Source organism: Strix uralensis, chromosome 3 (assembly GCF_047716275.1).
Source record: "Strix uralensis isolate ZFMK-TIS-50842 chromosome 3, bStrUra1, whole genome shotgun sequence".
NCBI lineage: Eukaryota > Metazoa > Chordata > Aves > Strigiformes > Strigidae > Strix > Strix uralensis.
Window position 1 is genome coordinate 62,943,507 of NC_133974.1, and position 12,053 is coordinate 62,955,559.

The 12,053-nt window shown below is 41.5% G+C and overlaps 1 protein-coding gene across 1 annotated transcript in view; it reads left to right on the plus strand.

Annotated features, from left to right (window-relative positions):
• The first annotated feature begins 6,021 nt into the window (after positions 1-6,021).
• ENPP3 (ectonucleotide pyrophosphatase/phosphodiesterase 3) overlaps positions 6,022-12,053 on the plus strand; it is a 42,981-nt gene continuing 36,949 nt past the window's right edge. Inside the window, exons 1-2 of the mRNA XM_074862528.1 lie at positions 6,022-6,350; positions 9,794-9,872. Coding sequence (XP_074718629.1) covers positions 6,234-6,350; positions 9,794-9,872 — 196 coding nt within the window. The 5' untranslated portion in view covers positions 6,022-6,233. The remainder of the gene's footprint in view (positions 6,351-9,793; positions 9,873-12,053) is intronic.

Here is a 12,053-nt window from a genome sequence, read left to right on the forward strand (position 1 = left end):
GTTTAAAATTTGGGAGCTATTTTGTTGGGGTTTTTTAACGAAAATATTTGCTTAGCCTTCTTTGTTTTTGGAATAGTCTGTTCTTAGAATAATTCGACAAAATACCCGTTCTGGTTCTTAGAGTAAGGATTCCTGACGTTATTACGGGACTATAGTTTGCTGTAATTAGAGTTACTCATTCCCATAAAAAGTCATAAAGATAGAATAAACTGAAAATGCATTTATCTGAAAACATCTGATGATACATATGTGCAGTGGTTTTTAGATTAAATGTCAAATCAAGGCAGTCTTAAAATTTCGTGGCTCTTTGACACTGTTTTCTGAGCTGTCTGTGGCTGTTTGGCCATGAACCTAGGTTCAGCTAGTGCTGGTAACTCCATAGAAACCTATGTCTACTGCAGAAAAATAAAGCTGATCATCCCAAATTCTAGCTGATAGATGGAGGCCTCAGAACAGTGAGAAATTAACATTTCCAGGCTTTGAGTTGAGTGGAAAATAACAGGATGTACCCATAGGGGAAAAGTGCAGGTCAAACTGGATAGAAGACTGTTTGTTGTAAATGTAAACAGGCCTAGAAGAATACATAACATAAGCAATGACAAATGTTATAAATAAAGTTAAAAACTATGCCAGGAAATTGTGATAGGCGGGGCACCAGCACTGGCAGAGCTGGCAGAGATACGTGCTGCACCAACAGGCAGTAGTGGATGTCATCGAAGTCAGTCATTCTTGTCAGTAATGGGAAATACCTGGTCAGGAAACAAATAATGCTTACCTGTGTATCGTTTACCTATATATACATGTAATGAATGATCATTGGAAACACAGAGAATATATTTGGAAGTTCTGTTTGTACTTGTATGTGTTGGTCTTATAATTGGGCTGCTCTCAGTCTTAACACAAAGCTATTTATTCTGTAAGAAATGTTCATTATACTCCTCACTGCATGCTTATTTAAACTGTATTGCAGTACGATCTGACATGCTCTTAGATGTCCCATCAGCATCTAGTGTCAGTACTTGCCTATGCTGGGCAGACTGGCTTGTGTTTTATCAGAATGGCCACACCAGGATAGGTGTTTGCTCTAATTCTATGCCAAGCTCCTAATCCATTCCCATAGTGACCCATAATGGGACTGGAAATGGAGCCTGAAAGAGGTTATTTTACTCATCATTCTGTCTTATCCTTATTTTGAGGATCAGTCTACTATTCTTACTTTTGTCTTCCTTACTGCTCAGTCACACTCACAGGCTAAAAACCATTCCCAACCGTGCCTTGGGCTCCAGATCTTGATCCAAACTTAATATGTACCAAGAGACAATCTGTTCACAACTTTGTGCCTAATATACCTTTATCTTGATTTTAGGTCATTAACCACCATTCATTCTAAACTGTACTTACCATGCCAGCCCAAATCTAACTGGTTATCTTTATTAGACAAGCTTAGTCTAACCTTAACTAGAGTCCTGGTCCACAACTTGGCCCAAATACTATACACAATTTTGAGTTTTGAAACCGGACCGCATGATATTCTTCAGCACCCTAAGAGGTCCCAATGGTGATTTATCTTCTAAATTAACCCCTTGTCTAACCAGATCTCATTTTAACAAAACTGAACTACCTATGATCCTACCTTTGGCAGAGAATCTGGTCATTGGGGTAGAGCTGAGGGCCAGGGGTGCCACAGCAGGTCAGGCCTAAGCAATGGTCATACTGCTTTGCTGAAGGGAACCAAATGCCCAAGAAGGGGAACAGAACAGGTTTTATGCAGAGGGATTGCACTCAGGTGTCTCTGCCAAGGCATGAAGCCCTGTCAGACGCTGTGTATTAGGTAATACAGCTGCAAGCCTCACCAAACAAGGAAGAAAAGCAGCATTGGCATGAGGAAGAAAATTAAATATAGGAGTGTGGTGGGTTGACCTTGGCTGGACACCATGTGCCCACCAAAGCCACTCTATCACTCCCCCTCCTCAAATGGACAGGGAGGGAGAATATAATGAAAGGCTTATGCGTGGAGATACAGACAGGGAGAGATCACTCACCAGTTACCGTCATGAGCAAAACAGACTCAACTTGGGAAAAGTAACAATTTATTGCCAATCAAATAGTAAAAGTAGGGTAATGAGAAATAAGACAAATCTTAAAACACCTTCCTCTCACCCCTCCCTTCTTCCCATGCTTAACTTTACTCCTGATTTCTCTACCTCCCCAACTCCAGCAGTGCAGAGGGAGAGGGCCTGTGGGTTGTGGTCAGTTCATCACACATTGTCTCTGCCGCTCCTTCCTCCTCAGGGGGAGCACTCCTCACACTCTCCCCCTGCTCCAGCGTGGGGTCCCTCCCACGGCAGACAGTCCTCCATGAACTTCTCCAACATGAGTCCTTCCCACAGGCTGCAGTTCTTCATGAACTGCTCCAGCGTGGGTCTCTCCCACGGGGTGCAGGCCCTCAGGAGCAGACTGCTCCAGGGAACCCAGGCCTGCCAGCAAACCTGCTCCAGCATGGGCTTCTCTCTCCATGGGGCCACAGATCCTGACAGGAGCCTGCTCCAGCGTGGGCTTCCCACGGGGTCACAGCCTCCTTCAGGCACATCCACCTGCTCCAGTGTGGAGTCCTCCATGGGCTGCAGGTGGAGATCTGCTCTACTGCTAACCTCCATGGGCTGCAGGGGCACAGCCTGCTTCACCATGGCCTTCACCATGGGCTGCAGGGGAATCTCTGCTATGGCACATGGAGCACCTCCTCCCCCTCCTTCTTCACTGGTCTGCAGAGTTGTTTCTCACATATGCTCACTCCTTTCTCTGGCTGCAGTTACACAGTTTTCTTTTCCCCCTCTTAAATATGTTATAACAGAGGTGCTACCACCATTGCTGATGGGCTCGGCCTTGGCCAGCGGAAGGTCTGTCTTGGAGCCGGCTGGCATTGGCTTTGTCAGACATGGGGGAAGCTTCTATCAGCTTCTCACAGAAGCCACCACTGCAGCCCCCCCTCTACCAAAACCTTGCCACACAAACCCAATACAATGAGCTCACATCCTGTTCCATTTGCTAAATTATTTTCTTTTATATCAGTAGGAGCAGAAATTTACCCTGGGTGCCTACACTCATGATTCACACTCTCAAAGGTCAATTTTGCTACTTCTGTAAATTTATGTATTGGTTTCGGCTGGGATGGCATTAATTTTCCTCATATAAACTTTTATGGTGCTATGTTTTGGATCTGTGATGAAAACAGTGTCAATAACCCCCCCCCCATTTTAACTATTTCTGAGCAGTGCTTACACAGCCTTGAGGCCTTCTCTACAAGGAGACTGAGGGTGCACAAGAGGTTGGGAGGGACACAGCTGGGACAGCTGACCCCAACTGACCAAAGGGATACCCCACACCATATGATGTTGTGCTCAGCAATGAAACCTTGGGGAAAAATGGAGGAAGGGTGTGACAGTCAGAGTTATGGAGTTTGTTTTCCTAAGTAACCATTATGCATGGTGGAGCACTGCTTTCCTGGAGATGGCTGAACACCTGCCAGCCGAAGGGAAGTGCTGACAATTTCCCAATTTTACTTTGCTTGCGTGCGCAGCTTTACGTTACCTATGAAGCTGTTTTTATCTCAACTCCCAAGTTTTCTGACTTTTTCCATTCCAATTCTACCCCCCCATCCCACTGTGGGAGAGTGAGCGAGCGGCTGGGTGGGGCTGAGCTGCCTGCTGGGCTTAACCCACAAGAGTGCTTTTTGTCACCCAGTGTGGGGCCAGAGGGGTCAAGATAATGACAGATTTGATCAGAATGTGCTAGAATGGATTTATAGGTGGTACAGCTGTTTAGCTATTAAATGACAGGCTCCTGCACTTGCCATGACACTTGCTTTCTTTGCTGTATATTAGAGTCCTAGTGAGTGGTGGCTGCTATTTGCTGTACTGCTTATCATCTTAGTTTGCTGTTTCTGGGAACATTTTGATAACAGCACTGGCCACATGCCTGGTCTGGCATATGGCCAGGGCATCCCTGCTGTTCCTGTACTGCTGTAGTAGGCATGCTGTAACTACAATCTGAACTCTAGTTGAAGGGACTGTGACCTGTGGGTAGATACACCCCAAAGCATTTGTGGCTGTGGATAGGTCTACAGTGGAACAGGTACACTCCTGAATCACAGAGTCATAGAATCGTTTAGATTGGAAATGGCCTTTAAGATCATTGAGTCCAACCACAAACCTAACACTGCCAAATGCACCACTAAACCATGTCCCTAAGCAGCACATCTATATGTCTTTTAAATACCTCCAGGGTTGGTGACTCAACCACTTCCCTGGGCAGCCTGTTCCAATGCTTGACAACCCTTTAGGTGAAGAAATGTTTCCTAATATCCAGTCTAAACCTTCCCTGGCACAACTTGAGGCCATTTCCTCTCGTCCTATCACTTGTTACTTGGGAGAAGAGACTGACACCCACCTCACTACAACCTCTTTTCAGGTAGTTGAGGAGAGGGATAAGGTCTCCTCTCAGCCTCCTTTTCTCCACACTAAATGACCCCAGTTCCCTCAGCTGCTCCTCATCAGACTTGTGCTCTAGACCCTTCACCAGCTTTGTTCTCTTCTCTGGACACTCTCCAGCACCTCAATGTCTTTCTTGTAGTGAGGAGCCCAAAACTGAACATGGTATTCAAGGTGTGGCCTCACCAGTGCTGAGTACAGGGGGACAATCACTTCCCTCATCCTGCTGGCCACACTGGTTTTGATACAAAACCAGGATGCTATTGGCCTTCTTGGCCACCTGGTCACACTGCTGGCTTATATTCGACCAGCTGGTGACCAACACCCCCAGGTCCTTTTCCACCAGGCAGCTTTCCAGCCAAAGGAAAGGACTGCAGCCCATGTATAAGTCCATATGGGAGCATGGGCAAGGGGAGGACTTCATTGCAATATTAAGCCATGTAGCCTGGTTCAAAGGGACCAGGCATGGAGATTGTAATGACTATAACTTTAAGTTGTTGTAACCCATTTCTTGAGTTGCATGTTATAGGAAGTACCATAGCAGAAACCACCTGAACAGAGGACAAGGCTCACAAGAAGCCCTGCAAGAGTGACCCAACTTGAATAGGTTTTGGCAGACAATAACCACACAACACACTGCTTCTCCTGTCCTGAGCAGCCACCGTAACAGATGGAACCCAGGACATGGAAGAAGAGAACTCAATAGACATTTTACAGGGGTGGCCCATAAACTAGGAGAATGATATCTGTCTACATATCAAAGGACGGGCAGGAGGGAGGGGGTGATTAATGGGGATATATTGGATAATGTGGGACCTGAGTATGACAGTATATAGAATAAAGGCTAGAGGTTATACTGGTTTGGACTAGGATGGAGTTGATTTTCTTCATACCAGCTCATATGTTTTGGATTTGGTTTTGTAATTATAAATATTATAATTTTATTTATTATAAATTACAGCTTATGTGGTGCTCAGCTTTAGAATCAGATCAACAATTGAATAGTTACACTTGCGTAGCCCTAGTAGGCTATGAAGGTACATTTTCATAACAAACAACCCTTCCATTAATCACTAAATTAAAAAAAAAAAAAAGATTTCAAATTGTACTTAAAGAAAACCTTTTTATTTTTTGTTAAATTTGATTTGGCTGTATACAATTTATTTTTATTGAGTACATCTATCACTACTGAAAAAACATGTAACAAGCTGAAAAAAGTATGTAACAATGATGTATTAAAACTACACAGGAGGAATTTTCTGGTACTAAATAAGGGAAGGGACCTGAAAATACAGAGCAGGAGTTAAGAAACCATCTACTTTCATACTGGTTTTGTTTAATGTATTTAACACTTTCTTTGAAGATAACAAATACTCTGGATGACAACCTTTTAACCAAATAGTTGGGTACTTGAATTTGTGTCATTTTTTCATTTTATTGCTTAGCAACGTATTACTCCTAATCTCCATTTAAGAGTTTACCTAATGCCATCCTTATCTTGAAATGTGACAGACAGGTCCTCCGTACACTGATAATGTTTTTCAGCCTTTGACCTTTCTGAGTCGTTTTCCTGCTTACTTTGGCTTCCTGCAGTTACCACTGATGCAAAGGCTAGGATCTCATAAAAAAAACTATGAACAAAGTACGTCCACACTTGAAGCAGAAGTAGTATCTTAGTCACAGCTAACCCAGCTGGGAGGGTGAGGAACACAGCAGACGCGCAGCTGAGAGGCAGATCTCGGCAAAATGGAGCTTCAGGATGATATCACCAAGTATCAAAGAGAACATTTGGATGAGGTGTCTTTAAATCCAAGAGAGTATGTGAAGAAAAAAAGCCTCCTGAAATACAAAGCCATCTGTGCTGTAAGTAGGTGCTGTTCTTCAGAGCTGCTAGTTTAACCATTCTCAAATCTGCAGAATTTTTAGGGGTTTAATTGTATTAATATAATCATTCAGGGTAGCTTGGCAATCAGGGCTTAAAGTTTTACTGCATGAATGCACTAACTTCACTGACAGACTTCTAAAGTTCTTCCAGTACTTATGAAGCAAATTTGTTTTTTTCTGGCAGTTAACTTTTTGTTTTACTACAATAACCAGATAGTTCTTTTGCACAGCAAAGACATTGCTTCAATAATTTATTTTATACATTTGTTTAAAGCAGATGTGTTTGTGGCCAAAGCAGTTGCGTTCCTTTTTGCTTACTTTTTTATCTTTGGATTTGTCATTAACAAAGCAGAACATGTAGGCAAGGTGTTGGTGAAAAACACTCAGGAAGCAAGGCATGGGAAAAGACTAATGAACCGTTTCGTACAGTGTCAGTCCCACATCTCAAATATCGTGTCAACTCTTTTCCTCTTCCCCAGGGCTTTAAGAGTCATGCAGCTGCCTTGTAAATAATAATGTGTGAGGTTTTTTTTGTTTTTTAAATCTTTTGCTGTAGCCGATACACAGTTTTAAGCTTCTGTTTGTGAGCACAGAAGAAACAAACATTAAAAACATTCATAGATATACCTATATGTATATGTTTGCACAAGCTCTTGCATCTGTAAATTGGAATTTGGAGAAAATGACAGGTACTGATTTTAGAAAGACTCGTAACTTAGTTCTGAAAACAGCCCTAGGAAAAAGAGAGTCAAGTTATGATACTCTCAGCTCTATGTCATCAGAACAATTTCACATAGTACAACTTCCTATCTAATGCTGTGTTGTGCAAGGATTGCATAAAATATGAGGGAAATATTGGAAATTGAGAAAAGAAAAAGATAACACATTTTTCCTTAAGTGTTCAGTACAGATTAATGAATCGTGAGAAACAATGTGGGGGAAATGCCTAACTATGAAGGAAAGTAAATTATACTTTCAAGAGGTTCTTGGAAGAGTGAAGCGATAAATTTAAGTATCCTAAAACATATTCATTCTTTCAAATGCACTAGTTTTTAAATGCCTGGCTATATGAAAAAACAAAATCTAAATATTGGAGATGTATACTGTTAATGTTCTACACCATTTATATATGTTTTGGATCAACTATGTGCATGAAGTACTTGGCAACTTTTTCCCAAAAGCTTAGGCAGAGAATTGTGTACTTGCAAATAGTAGTCACACTGTCTAATAAGTCCTCCAGATAACAGAGCATATGCATTAGGAACAACTTCTTTATGAGTAAGTAGCTGTAGTCCTGAATTTAGACATAGAAGTTAGCCATGGAAAGTCTAAGGATTTGAATAGGTGTTACCAATGTTATTTCACCTTAAGGATGAATGTCCCAAAATCAAGGGTCTTTGTGCAAATGCTATCATAAATGCAGCATCTCATATGTATACCTGCCATGAGTTTTGGGGTTTTACTTCAGCTATCTCATTGCTTGCAGCAGTGGGAATGTTTGCAGCTGTAACAGCTGTACTTTCAATTTAGTATAATCTGTTTATTTCAATTAACAATATAAGTTTTAATGAAAATGGAGGGTAAAACCATAGTGAACTTTAAGGAAGAGTGCATGCCCTGGTGATTGGGCTTATCTGTTCTCAGTGAAACAAGACCTGTTAGGTTACTCTGGCAGTGTTGTCTTCCCTGCTCAGAAAGAGCGACCGCTGCTCTAGCCCAAATGCTCCCCCCGATTCTCAGTCCTTGCTGACTGGATGTGGGATTAAACTGCTGCCTTCGCACCTGGGGTCTCTCTTCGAGGGACTTCAGCATCTCTGCAACTTTGGGCACTCTTTCCAAACATGCTTATCCCATCTGTCTGTCTTACCCAGTTCTCTCACCAATTCCATTTCCATTCCTACTTGTGGGGCATTTCTCCTGTACAAAAACAGGGAGTGAGCAGCAGGAAGAAAATAAAGGTGGGAGAGAGAAAGTGTGGAGGAAGTAACTTTGGTGTTGCTGGTGTTTGTTGCTGCTTGGGAAAAAAATCAGTGACATGAGGCTAGAGAGTGTGGGCAGTAAGGGAAATTCTTGAGCACGGTCACAGGGAGCATAGCAACAGGAGGGGAAAATGTGAGGTATGGAAGGAGCCCCTCTGATTTTATCTGTCCAGAGGAATAGGTATGTGCCACACCAGACCCACAATTACGTCTCCTGGTTGTCCCTGGGAGAGGGCTAGTTGGGAGTGTGCTACACTCCTGACTTTCTGGCTTACATGCCTAGATTTTCCTGGTCTATGGGAAGAAATAATGTGCTCTTAGATTGTCCCGGTGTGAAGCTGGTCCATAGCCAAATTGTACACCCACACCTGAGAATTGCACAGCTCTCCCTGCTGCCACGCTTCTGCCCAGCACCTGCAAGGCAGGAAGGGCAGTAACAAAGAGTGTAGAGTGTTTTTGTGAGCAGGGATGGGCAAAAAGTAACAGGGCGGCGTATGTGCACTTGGTTATATCCTACCCACACATACAGTTTTTCTCAGCTCCTTATAATTGCTGCAGTCTCAGTTAAGAGGCTCCATTACAGTAATATCGAGTATGAGGGTAAGCTGCTCTTATTTCTACTTTGTTTTGAATCTTAGTATTTGCTAGTGCCTGGTGGTTCCTGGAAATGGCAGGAGAAAAAAGAAGGTTCTGAGGCAGAAATGGAAAGTAAACCGTGCTGGTTTATGGTGCTTTTCTGTTTATATGCATTTTCTTTTCCATCGTTGCCTTAGTGAAGAGGAAAGTAAAGACCCTATGAAATACTCTGAGAGGGTTGTCACTTTTCACTCTGCCTTTCAGCCAGCATATATCACCATTCATCTTGAGTATCTGTTAAACTGATAGAGGCCTCCTCAGCTCTTTCCCAGTCTCCCAAACATGCTGCTTTCTGTGATGGGGTTTCGTTAGGCTGTTTGTCTCTTTCCAGTTTCCTCTAACCTCACTAATGGGGTGATTTATTATGAGAAACTGGCATGTGATGAAAATTTGACACTTAGACCCTCAATCAATAAGCTGAGTCTCTTTAAGAAATAACTGTGAGCATTTCAGGAAAATACAGAAGCTAAATAAAAGCCATTTCCTTCTCTTTACACAGATTAAGAATTTGCAGAACAGGTAAATACTTTGATTACTTCCTGCTGTCTTCTTCCCAGCAATGACTTCCCCGATTACAACATGTGACTGGCCATAGGTTAAAAGTGCGGTATTAAGGTGTTGGCTTGTGAGCAGTTCACAATGTCAGAAGCTCAGAATGTCTCCAATATTTTGATGAACAAGTTCAAGAAATGGTTAGTTCATAAGAAATCATACACTCATAGAAATAAAAATCGCACAGTTAATTTCTAATAAACATAACAGTTTATCACAATTGTGAGCTTTAATTTTCCTGTGTCTGTGTGACAGGTTCTGCTGTGTGCTTTGGTCGTTGTATCCCTGGGACTAGGTTTAGGACTAGGACTGAACCGTGGAGACCAGGAGCAAGGTATGTTTATGATACTTTCAGCATAATTACCACTGAAGGTAGAGCTGGTAAAGGCCTTCAGCAGAGGCTCATTTATACCATAGTGTAAATCCTCTGTGAAAACTTACCACCTGTGAAAATAAAGTTCTTGCATTTTTCAAACTGGATTGTATAAAAACTGTACACTCACAATCTATACTTGAAAAACCTATCCTAAACCACTGAGTACCTTGCTTCTCTTTCCAGAAGCGTTAAACCTAGTTCACAACGGGACATTTTATGGAAATTTTATCATAATAACACTTTTAGAAATTTGAGATAGTAGTTATCTTATTACATATAATACTTTGCAATTATTTAAGCAATATATTTTATAGAAGAGATATCAGTGGACCATCTTTGAGACTCATGCTTTGGGTACATTTGGCATAGTTCAGGTGGCTAATGTTAAAACTGGTTATGAATTTTCCCTGAAGACTTCAGTTTCTGTAAAGCTATGGTAAAAAGGAGATAATGCTTTGATTTGGTGGAATATTATTTTTTAGTTAGAAAAACAAAGTAGCATTTTGATGCCAGGGGATCAATCCAGATGAGAACAAACACACCACTCGGTGAATTAAATAAAACACTTCCTTTAGAATCAAAACAATAGTAATCTCATACTGGAGGAGTTCAAGGAAGCACAGGCTTTTTCTCATTCATAATCAACACATATTGAACTTGTTTACCTACTTATTCATCAAGTCTTAGCTCCTGAGATCTTTCAATACTGTGGGCCTAGCAAATAGGATGAAATGGAATGCTTTTTGATGACGTGTATGTTGTATTACAACTCTCTGACTAAAATATGTAGATGCCCACAGCTTGAGTCTTCACTGACATTTACCCAAGGAACTTGGTCATAGTTGTAGTAAGTGGAAGATGGCATCAAATCAGCATGTTAGCATTTCGGTGCTTCTGTCTGCAGGTGTTACAGAACAACATTAAATAGGGACTGACTAACTTTATTTGCTACTTTCATAGCCAGACCTACTTGGGAAAGATGAATTAGCAACACATGGTATTACACTGCAGAGTGGGAGGTGAAGCCTCAGCCCTGAGTGGTGGTGCACACAGTTCCATTTGTTATGAGGGCAGTGGGAAAGACTGTTGCTGTTCAGGAGCAAAACGAGTTACGGTCGACATGGGTGTTGGGGGCTTGCAGTCTCAGGAGAACAGTCCTGGAAAGGAGTCAGGAGGACCTGGCATTCTGTATGTTTAAAAATTAGCAGAGTTTGCATTTGGTGATAGCACAATTGGTTCTGTTTATATACTCAAGGTAAATTTCCTCATAGCTCCTGTAATTGTACTGACTACTTCAAATAAAAGTTAATGAAATACTAAATTCCTGACCTCTCACAGTTATGTAAATATTGTAAAGAAATTAGAAGCACGGGTTACAATTTATGAGGGGTATGAACAGTTTCAGTACAGACAGAGGAAAAGGTTTATATTTTTATATTTATATTTTTTCTGACTTAGACTCGCCATTCTATATCATTTTAGATCAGGCAGACCATTTGAACAACTCTGAGTTCTTCAAAAGCCAATGGATAGAGGAAAAATTAAATTAAATACTCTAAACTTCAGCCAAAAAAGCACAGAAAAACTGTTTGCACTTATGTACACTTGTTTATGTACATGAAAAATTGTAGCTCTTTCTTGACAGAACAGACTCCAGTCATAAAACACTTAACACTCAATTATTTCTTTCAATCTCTACTTTTGACAGATCCATTTATGTTCATTACATATATAGTTTGTTATTCTAATTATTTGCAAAGCTTTCTTGCATTGAACAATAGTTGTTGATGGAAGCACGTAAAGCGCAAGGTACAGCATGAAAACTTTCTACATTTTAGCTCTAGATTGTTTCTACACAGTGGATATTAAAGCCCAAATTTTGTAGGCAGTGCACCCTGCAAAAACATGAACCTTTTGGCAACTATAATAGAATTGCACCAACAAATCTGAGTAGTTATACCTATTTGTCTAACAGTGTGAGTAGACAAGAAAGCTGGAAATGTAGGTGCTCAGAGTGGTTCACACAGTATTTCTGCAGTACAGAGAATGCAGACACAAGGCTTGTCCTTGTGGAGGCTAGTGTGAAGCAGTGGGTGATGTCTGGAGATCTGGGGTTGTCCTCGAGTGTCCTCAGGACAG